The sequence below is a fragment of the Pteropus alecto genome, unplaced genomic scaffold (genome assembly GCF_000325575.1).
Source record: "Pteropus alecto unplaced genomic scaffold, ASM32557v1 scaffold40, whole genome shotgun sequence".
NCBI lineage: Eukaryota > Metazoa > Chordata > Mammalia > Chiroptera > Pteropodidae > Pteropus > Pteropus alecto.
In genome coordinates, this window is record NW_006431919.1 from 4,940,433 (window position 1) to 4,951,126 (window position 10,694).

The 10,694-nt window shown below is 50.9% G+C and overlaps 1 protein-coding gene and 1 long non-coding RNA gene across 3 annotated transcripts; one reads left to right on the forward strand and one right to left on the reverse strand.

Annotated features, from left to right (window-relative positions):
* Positions 1-4,093: 4,093 nt before the first annotated feature.
* Positions 4,094-7,002, forward strand: LOC112475218. 2 transcript variants are annotated; one of them, XR_003044602.1, is made up of 2 exons: positions 4,094-4,283; positions 4,592-7,002. It is a non-coding gene; the product is annotated as an uncharacterized LOC112475218 (long non-coding RNA). The 2 variants fall into 2 exon arrangements; XR_003044601.1 differs by having other exon boundaries at positions 4,094-4,246.
* A 139-nt stretch (positions 7,003-7,141) lies between these two features.
* Positions 7,142-10,441, reverse strand: HAND1 (heart and neural crest derivatives expressed 1). The gene is made up of 2 exons (XM_006906445.2): positions 8,884-10,441; positions 7,142-7,276 (listed from the first exon to the last, which is right to left on the reverse strand). The coding sequence occupies exons 1-2, from the start codon at positions 9,433-9,435 to the stop codon at positions 7,172-7,174; spliced, it is 657 nt and encodes a 218-aa protein (XP_006906507.1). The 5' UTR covers positions 9,436-10,441; the 3' UTR covers positions 7,142-7,171.
* Between the last annotated feature and the right edge of the window lie 253 nt (positions 10,442-10,694).

Below are 10,694 nucleotides of genomic sequence, written 5' to 3' on the forward strand. Positions count from 1 at the left end.
GAGAACGTGGCCACCAGGTGGCGCCCTTCCCTTAGTGGTAGCCCCAAGCCACAGGGGAAGGCTCAGGGGTGTTTCCTGTCCCCTGCGTTTGATGAAAGCTTTGAGTCATACCGTTTAAAAAATCTAGGCAGTCAAAGCAGAAGGGGACGTAGATCTCTGGTCTCACCTCGTTTTACAGATGACGCCAAGGTCCAGTAGGGGTAAGGAAATGCCCAAGGTCACACGACAGGCTGAACCCCCTTCTCTTGACCTCTGAGTCAAGTGCTTTTTTCACCACACTAACTGTTCTCACACCCCCACCAACATCTCTCACACTCCACCACTGGACTGCCAAAATACTACCTTCAGCCAAGAGCCAGGTCTCAGGGAGCTGGAGAAGGCCACGCTCCCTTCTTCCCCTTTCCCTGCCATTCCTATTGCTCCCAAGTTAGGCTCCGCAGCCCAGGCCCAACTACGCCAGCAGCAGTAATAATAGCTCATGTTTACCACTCTATTCTGCACCAGGCTAAGAGATTTTGGATCTTCACTTCTCTATGAGCTACTCTGCTTTCCCTTTAAGGAAGAGGGCTCTGAGGCTCAGAGAGGTTAATAAACCTGCCCAGTGCCACACAGCCCATCTAACCAGCTCATCTGAGTGCCAGTCATGACCTCCCTGTTGACCTTGGCCCCTGCTCTTGTACTATATTTTTCTATGTTTCTAAACACTTTCAAAGACCTTTTCCCATTTTAGCCTGACAAGAGTTTTATGGGCTGCGGAAAGGTATTGTTAGCCCGTCTTAGAGATAAGAAAACTGAAGCCCAAGTGGATGATTGACCAGAGGTCACATGACTCATGGTAAACTTGGATCTGGAACCCAAGGCTCCACCCACTGGATGGAACCTTCAGAGGACCCTCCGCATCTCACTGTCCAACTACGACCCTGAGATATCTCTGGAAGTAAAGGAACTCTGCAGCTAAAATGGCAGGTTTGGGAGACAAATGTATCTGGGTCTGCATACCAGCCCTGCTGCTTAATAGTCATGTGGCTGCGAATAAATTACCCTCTGTGGTTGTTAGGAGGGGGCAAATGAGCCCATATATATTGAGCACTGCTGCCTGGTACACAATAAGTGTTTAGTAAATGGTAGCTATTTATTGATGTGATTAACTAAAGCTACGTGTTTAATATTCCTGCTACATGAGCATTAAGACCTGCATTGTTCAATATGGCAGCCATTAGCTCCATGTGGCTATTGAATGCTTGAAATGTGGTCCAAACTGAGATGTGCTTTAAATATAAAACACATCACAAATTTTGAAGTCTCAGTATGAAAAATATATATAAAATATCTCATTAATAATTTTATATTAACTACATGTTGAAATTATATTTTAGGCATATTGAATGAAATATTCATAAAGAATATCATAAAACATATTACTAAATTTAATTTCACCTGTTCCTCTTTACTTTTTTAATGTCGCTACTAGAAAATTTGTAATTACATACATGGCTCGCATTTATGGCTTGCTATATATTTCTACTGTATAGTGCTGCCTTAGATGGTTTCAAAAATTCAACTGCTACAGCCTGCCTGCTCCTCAGTTTACTTTAATGATATGGAATGTGAAGTCTTTGAACCAAGAATTCACTCACTGGCTATGTGCCCTTGGACAAGTCACTGCAACCTTACGTGCCTGTCAGAAATATGTCCCACCTTTCCAAAACAAGCAAACAGACAGAAATAAATCCTTAATACCTCACGAGGTTATTGTGAAGAGTCAACGAAATAATAAAAATAGTTCTGTGGTGGACAACGTGCTGAGTACTTTGCACACCTTATCTCACTCAATCCTCACGAACCCCAGGAAGTTGAGGAAATGATCATTCCCATTTCGTAGATGAGAAAACTGAGGCTCAGTAATTTGTGCGGAGTCTCCGGGCCACTGTTTTGTTCTTTATCTTGCACTAGAAGCCGAGGTGTTAAATAGGCAGAAAAGAATACAGCGTCCTGTGTGACCTTGGGCAAGGCCTTTGCCTCTTTCGGCCTTAGTTTCTCTTTCTGTAAAATGAGGGAAATGTTTGGATGGTGAGTAAGGATCTTTGAGGTCCCAGTGTTATGGGGTGCTTTGAACATTTCAGTGAATGTAGACTTCTGGAACTCCTTGAAAAGTCCGATGCCTTCCGTTGTCCATTCTGCGGGGATAAATGTGTATTTCTGTTTGTTTTAATAACATTTGTAGGAGCTTTATATAGTGTCTCTGTCTGCTTACATTAGATGCTGTGTATTATAGTTAAGAGTCTTTCACTATTTCCCATATAAACCTTGTTTTTTATGGGTTTGGGAGAGCTCAGCTGTAAAAACTCTCAGCTGAAAAAAATTTTTTTCAAACAAATTAGGTTTAAATCAGGAGGCTGGTTTCAGACACTTTAGAGCCTGCATATTTTTTCTTCCCAGTCACTTTTCATTTAAAAATGAGATTGGCTGATTTCTTAGTTTCGTTTCTTTTATGAGGATTTAGCAAGACCGTAAGCTTAACTGCTGGTTGCAGGAAGAGAAAGGATCCACAGCCATTCCCAGGAGAGCCCCGGGTCTGAAGTCGACAAACTGCCTTCTAATGCCTTGACTGGTTGTGTGACCCTGAGCTGGTCACTTCACCTCTCGGAGTCTTCCTTCCTCCTGTCCTTGAGAAGCATAATCCCTGCCCTGCTCCCTTCTTGTTTCTGGGGAGAAAAAATGTGCTCAGAGAAGTGAAAGTACCGAGGAAAGGTGAATGCGCTGTACAAACATCAGAGACCAGTGCAGAGAAGAACGTGCTGAGTTTTTTCATGAGCAGAAAGTTGATTCCTAGAATGGGAGTGTTACAGTCAGGAAAGAACCTGGAGGTGGAGGAGCCCACCCCCTGCCTCGTTTTATAGATGGAATCCACTCTGAGTAGGGACAGAGGAAGACAGTTCCAGGTGAAGGCTGGAGTTAGGATCCCAGATCCCTTCACAAACCCCATTCTTTCTTCATCTACCTTACTTTGGGAACTAAGGAGGTTGTATTTGTATACACACCACACACACACGAGGAGGATTGTGGGGAAAAGCCAGGTCTCTGGAGACAGCCAGACCTGCCCTTTGATCTAAGCCCAACCTGCCTTTACCAGTCTATATGACCTTGAACAAAGTCCTTCACTGAGCCTCAGCTGCCTCAGTGTTAACCTCATACAGTCCTCATGAGGATGAAATACTGCATGCCAAGGGCTTAAATAATTTCCTTAACCAATTTTAGCTGTTATTATTTCATGCATTAATAGATTTTAAACATGAGAAAAAGACTACATTTACTGCAGAAGGAATAATCAACTCTTCGTGATGAACATTTACTATTATACATTAATTGGTGGTGATTATATGGATTCTTTCTTGCACATTATGTTTATACCCACAGTGCCTAGCACAAGTGGGTGCTCAATTAATGTATGTGGACTAAACAGTGTACTGAGAGTACACTGGCCACAGGAGAAATTAGAAGGAAATTTCAACTTTATTTTTTATTGCAAAAGTAATACTTATTCATTGTAAAAAAATGTCGAGAAATAGAGCTAAGCAGGAGGAAAAGTCAAAATTATCCTTATTCCCACAACTCAGAGGCCGAGGGGTAAATATGTTGATGCATATATTCTTCCAATTTTTCTCCTTGAATGATAATCATTTATCCACTCATTTTTACAAAAAGGAGGTCAGGATGGACAGTAACCTGGGAGGGGTCCCTGCCCACTTAACGTATAATGAACAGTCTCCATGACAATTCTCACAGTGTTTCTAGTGGCTGAGTAGTAACCCATTGTACTGATGAATTTATTTAGCCAGTTACAATTCTGTAATTATAGCACATCCGGGTCCTTTCCTGTTTTTTCACTCCTTAGTAGACTAGTCCTGTAGTTAAAGATTTGTAACATCCATGAGTATTTCCTTACGAAAAATTCCTGGAATTTACTTTTAGGTTCGTGACCATTCCATTTTTCCTAGATTTAAAAAAAAAAAAAAAAAATGGCACTCTTAATTTAAAAATAATAATAATAACGACACCGCTCTGCCACAGCGGGGTCGAGGTAGGTTTCTGACAAACCGCATTGAACCCTGGGAGAGAATAAGAAAATAAACGTCAGGCTCTAAAGCTGTTTCACGTGAGGGGAGGACGAAAGAGGGATGAGAGGCTTGAGAGCCGGCGGCGGTGGGAAAGGAAGGACCGAGGCTGGGGATCCCGGCGCAGACTGGTTTGTGAAACCTGGAGCAACTCCGTTCCTCTCTGGGGTCAGGCTTTTCGGCCAGGGAGCGAGGGGTGGGAATGTGGCCTGGGCATTCTACGCCCCTGAAGTAAGACTCGGGGAAAGTGGGAGGACATTCCGGTGACCCTCTCAATGGGCACCGGTGCCCTGTCTCAGCTCCCAGGTCGGAGATTGGGACCGAACGTGGCTGAGGCTGAATTTGAGGTTTCACCCCTTCAAAAGGGGTTTGGACCCGGCCCGGTGGGGTTTTCCGAGCAGGGCTGGTTATGGCAAACGTGGCTCCGGCCGCGGGGGGCGGTACCCCTCGGTACCCTTTCTTCTTTCACTGGCCAGGGCTACAAGAAAGCAGGACCTGAGTGCGCATTCTTCCCGTGCCTAGGATACTTTGGAGGCTAAAAATAGTCGCCGGAGCCGCGCTGGGTGTCTAGCTGGAGGGCCGTCTGCAAACCAAGCTGGAGTCCTGGATTCGAATCCAGACAAGGCCTACCTCCATGTCGGGGCACCTCCGTCGGCTTGCTACCTGAGTACCGGTCCCCGTGCGCGCCAGGATTTCTAAGGGGCGTCCTAGCTCTTGGAAAGAAAAAGGGAAAACCCTTGATTTTTCTTTTCTGCCCCTGCCCGAGGGGCCTTGGGGCCCGGGGCCGGGAACTGGGGCCGGGGGAGGGGTGTGCCGGGACGGCTCATTACCGCGAGGTGTTGCCCCAGTTAAATCACCGGCCTGTTTGATCTGGCGGCGGGTGGCGAGAGGGCAAAAAAGGAAGAAGTAGGGGGGTAAGACTGGAGAGAAGCTCACACCTCCCCCACCGTTTCCTCGCATCCATAAAACACCTTTTATTAACTCCTTCGTGTCCGGAAAGGCCCTCGTGGCCGCTCGGCCCCTGCCACGGTGTTTACAGCCAAGACTAATGGGGCCCCATATTCACCCCGATGCCGGCATGAAGAGCCTGGAAAGGCCTGGCTCCAGAGCTGCTCCGGGCCTCCTTTCTCGGCCCCAAGCCGAGGGCCCCCAGCTCCGGGTGTAGGGCGAGCGAGCGCCCAGGGACTGGTGCGCGCATTCTCGCGCCTCGCTCGCAGGGAGCGCCGAAGACTCGTGCAGGCACTGCACACCGTGCGCCCCTCGGGCAATCGTGGGAGCTATTCGGAGGCATAAAAGCGCTTGGCTAGTACCTAGTACACATTCGCGCGCCAGTAAAACTACTTGTCTGTAGGCTATTATTCAGGAACACGTTTGCCTGCCCCAGTTTAGCGCAGCAAGAGCCCGAGCCTCGGCGAATGCACCGGTTTTTATTCGCCCCCGCGCCCAGCCACGGGAGCGCACGTGGGGGAACAAAGATAGCTCTCCTGCACAAATGCCGGAATTAGTGTGCGCACACTCCATCCCTTTGCGCAAATCCACGTGTTATCACGATTATTTGTTGAGTGCGTTGTTGCTGGAGAAAAACCTAAACGTCTCGAATTTAACCAGAAGCGCTCGCGAGCTTCTTTTACTCAAGTATAAAATAATAGCTGCTACGACTCGACGAGTCGTTATTGCATGCCGGGAGCTGTGCCACGCAGACCCGCAGAGCCCCCCACCCCACCCCACCCCCAGGCACCAGGCTCCATGAGTTCCTGCACCATTACATGCCCAGATGTGTTCAGAATTTCATATACATGAACATAGTATTCCTGAGCACACCCCTCTCTACCCAGCTACACTACCCTGGGGCTGATGCCCCATTCCTGATAATCCCAAACCACTGCCTGTAGGTTAGTATGGGTGTGCATACTAACCTGATGTTAGACCATGCCGAGTTACCTAAATCGTAGCCAGTCTCTCTGGGTCTAATGCCTTTCCAGTTTTCCTTTCTGTGGGTTCACTAAAGTTATCCTGTCTCACAGTTGCATTATAAGGAGAACTTTGTTCTTTGTTCCAGGAATATGTCCTTTGTCTGCCCCCTCCGCCTTGACTTGATTTGTAGTTTGGCATTTATCAAAAGAAGGTAGAAATAGGACGCTCTCCACCTAGCAGAAATTACGGAGCTGGGATACCCACCAAGACATCACACAGGCTTCTTCCGATTTCGGAAAATGTTTTATTGGTCAAGAGCATAGATACTGCTTTGGCAAAGGGAGGGGGCGGTGAGTGGTCATACAGGTTTGAGGTAGAAAAGGGGTGGGGATGGGGGAATAAACAAACACCTGAGCGCAGCAGGCACCGTAGGTAGTTTAAATACATAAAAACTTTTCAACATAGGGGAAACGCTTTTACTTAGGAAAGGAAGGAAGGAAGGAAAAGAGAGAGAGAAAGAAAAGAAGGAAGAGAGAAAGAAAAGGCAGGCAAGCGTTTCCCTTGGAACTAAGTAGGAAGTGCAGCAACAAAAAATAAAGTAAAAACATCACTGTTTGAGGGAGACCAACAACAAAAGGCAGCCAGCCCTCCATCTTCCTGTCCATGGTCTGCTTCTCTGTCCATGGCAGAAAACTATTGATTCCTCTTATTGCATTTTAATCAGGGAAGGGAGCGCCGGAGAATTTTGACGAGGGGGGGGGCGGGTGAGAAAGAGAGCCATATAGGTAGTAGGGAAGGCGCTGGGGGTTCCAAATTCGCCCCAGAAGGGTTGGAAGGGTGCGTCTTAGCCCACTCGGGTCCTGCCGTCCCTCCCTCCCACATAGTGCCTCCAAGAGTAGCCCTCTCGGTTTTGGGGGTGGATATATATATATTTCTCTTTTTCTTAATGTATTAAAAACAATTTCAAATGACATTGCACGTGCGATCCAAGTGTGTTGTTGCAGCCGGCGACCTGCCAGCAGGCAGCAGAGGCTCGACAGGATGCACCCTCATAAGCCCCTGGCACCCAGGGCCTGGCAACTCGATGCTGCCTTCCTCTCCTCCCGGGCTCCGGGTCGGGCCGCGGTGGCGGGGTCCTCAGCTCACTGGTTTAACTCCAGCGCCCAGACTTGCTGCGGCCAGCCTGTGCGCCCTTTAATCCTCTTCTCGCCTGGGCCCAGGGCGGGAGGAAAGCCTTCGTGCTGCTGCTGCCAGAGGACACACATAAGAAAAGAGGCGAGAGAGACAGGTTTAAAATTTTCTGCTCCAGCCGCCTGGGCGTAGAGTGGGGTGGGGGGAAAAGGTGTTGGGAGCAGTAACTAGGAGCCTTTAAATAAGTGGCAGATTTCTGTTTGTGAAATAGGCAAACAGGCTCATAAATTTGCCTTTATGCACCGAGTTCCCGTGGCGGGGAGGATGGGCTGGGCAGCTTCGTGAGGTTTGGTAATGAGAATTTTCTGCATCTCGTGAAATTGATGCGCTTAGGTTTGGCTCAATGGTGCCCAAGAGAGACTGCAGAGGTTGGAATGGGAAGGGTGGGAATCAACAGTTTTCTGCTCTTGGACTTGCTCCCCCAACACATCCCACCAGCTTTCCTACCTGGTTTAGCACCTGGGCTTGGATACTAGGTGTTGGGTCCCCACCAGCCGGCGCTAGAAAGCCTCAGACCGCTAGGTAAAAGAGAGGCAGTCGGCCTGGCCTAGCATTCTCCTTCCACACGCACTTTCTTAGCAGAACCAAGCAGTGCTACTTGAAGGAGGTAGTGACTTGCAGGAGATGGGGATACTGCCAATAACGGCTTCCACCAAGGCGTCACCCGGGCCTGCATATCCTCTAGCCCCAGACTGTGGCTTAGAGACTGGATACCTATCTGTCTTCCCCAGTCTCCCCAGGTGAGCTTTTCCTACAGCCCCTGAGGACCAGATCAAAGTCACGGGGCCCTCTAGTCAGCTTCCACGGGCAGTGGGCCTGAGCGCACCAACCTAGAGAAACTAGTTTTCCAGCCTGGAAATCTCCACCCTCTGAGGTTCCACTGCCCTGAGCCAGCGAACCAGGCTTCAGAAAGTGTCGCCCTCACTGGAGAGGATCGAGAATGTCTGCGTGAAAACTGCGATCTACAAAGCCAAAAGAAATGGGTGAGACTGGCCCTCATTTCTTGGCGTTGACACACAAAACCATCGAGGTCGCCCTTGGAACTGGTCCTTGGAAAGAGGCACAGTGGAAGGCGCTCTGAACTGAGTAGAAACTCTGACTTGTTTTACCCCAGCTGCACCTCTGACTCGTCGGGTAGGTGGCCATGTCAAATCCCATGCTTGAGCCTCAGTTTCCCTATCTGTACAATGATGGAGGTAGACTAGCCTCTCCATTTCCAGCAAAGGCCTTTTGAAAACAGTAACTGAGCCCATATGGATAAATATTAAAGTGACAACTTCTACAGCATTTTTAACCTGGCTTCCAGGAGCACCCAGAGATGGTGCAGGACCCCTCGAAATTGGAAGCAAAATATATGATTTGGGGCGGGGGAGTCTTAAACTTCCAATGGATTCTTAAAAGGGACCCGAGGACCCCCTCCAAAAAGGTTAAGATTCTGCCTTCGTTCTCAGCCTTACAAACACTGTCTCACATTACACACGAAGTTCAAATACGAGTCTTTCTCCCTTATGCACACAATTCCACATTTTGACCATCTCAGAATTCCCTGCAGCCTCTCAAAATCTCGCACACGGCAACGCAGACTCCTTCCACTACACGCTGGCCTAAGGGTGCTCACAGCCCTGTGCCCTTGGCTGGAGCCTGCCCAGCCCCCCGAACTTACCAGCTCCCTTTTCCGCTTGCTCTCGCGGCCGCCATCCACCTTCTTGAGTTCGGCCTTGAAGGCCTCAGGGTCGCCGGCCTGTGCGTCCTTGGCCAGCACATCCATCAGGTAGGCGATGTAGCTGGTGGCCAGGCGCAGAGTCTTGATCTTGGAGAGCTTGGTGTCGGCGGGCACGTTGGGAATGCACTCGCGCAGCTCCGCAAAGGCGCTGTTAATGCTCTCCGTGCGCTTCCTCTCCTTCTTGGGTCCTGAGCCTTTCCTCCTCCCCAGGCGGCCTCCAAGGGCCTCCAGGCGCCCCGGACTCTGGCCGGACCTGGTGTCGGGACAGTAAGCGGCAGAGGCTGCTACGGCTGTGGGCGGTGGCCCGCCGGCGGGGAAGTCCGGGGCAGCGTCAGCGGGGCTCAGCAGCCAGCTCTGGAAGTAGGGCCGCTCCTGGTGACAGCGCGAGGCAGGGCCAAAGAGGAAGGGCTCGTGGAGCATGGGGTGCGCGGGGTGCGGGTGGTGATGGTGGTGATGGTGGTGATGGTGTGCGTAGCTGCCCACGAGGTTCATTTTGGAGCAGACCCTGGCCTGCGCAGCCAGCCCAGTTAGTGCTGCTCCATGCACCCCGGAGACTGCCGGGGCCACGCGTGGGCTCTGGGGCCACGCTCCGGTGGGCGTGGGCTTTGGGAGAGTCCCGGCAAGGCTGAAAAAGAGATGCGCAGCCCGCCGCAGCCTTGGTTTCTGTCGTGGGCGAGGATATTGACGTCGAGAGACCTGTTTAACCCTTCTGCGGCCTCTCCTTCAGGGTCTGGCTTATATAAGGCCACGGCTTTGATGTCAACCTTTCCCTGGAGCCAATGGCAGGGGGGTGGGGAGGAGGAAGGGGAGGGTGTCCGTCCCTGGTTTTAAGCTCAGCTTGTGCCACTAGCCTCTAGGCTGCCTTCGGGGACACAGAGGCAGTCCCGCCTCCGCCCCTCCTTCCCCCAGTTCCCAGCTTGGTTGGGGGGGTGGGGAGGCGGGGGCTACGTACTTGAGGCACAGGCCTGTCAACGCCCGGGAAGGTGGCCGCCATCCCCTCCCTCCCCCCACCCTGGACCCAAGGAAAGGAATCTAGAATCATCCAACGAAAAGAAGGCCTTCATCTAGAGCCCACCCCTTGATTTTACACATAGGGAAACTGAGGCCAGGAGAAAGAAAGGTTCTTGCTCTAGACCCTCCAGAATTCAAAACAGGAATTCCAGCGGTCCCCAGTCCCGGAGCATCATTGCTCCGCTTGCCATCAGAGCCAGAAAATGAGAGGGAGCTGCTGGAGGCAGGATAGGCCCCTGACGTTCTTCCCTCAGCACCCCCAGCCCTTAGTCGTCAGTCCTATACCAACTGGGAGCAGTTAGGGCACCGGTTACGTGCCCGCCAACTCTGGGCGGAGGCAGCTTCTTCTCCGCCGGACTCAGCAGGCGCCAAGCGCGGCTAACGTCGGACTACTCCACCCAGGTCATCCCCGCTTGAGAAGTTCGATTCTATAAAGTGCCAAAGCGCACACCAGGAGGAATCCGCGTTTGGCCGTAAATATATACAGAAGGGGCCAGGATCTCCACACTGTCCGCCAGGCTCGCGGAGCAGGAGAAACGTGCCGCGGGTGATCTCGCATCCACCAGTGCAGAGACCTGGTCTGGCTGCGCGGACCTCCGCTCTTTCCCCTACGCGCCAGGGCCTTTCCCGGCCTGTCCGAGTCTCTCCACAGGTTGCTTTCCCTGGGCGCGTGTCGGGACCAGGAACTCCCAGGGGGCAGCGCTTTCGGCTGGGGTTTTGCGTCTTCCCGCCCGCTGCGG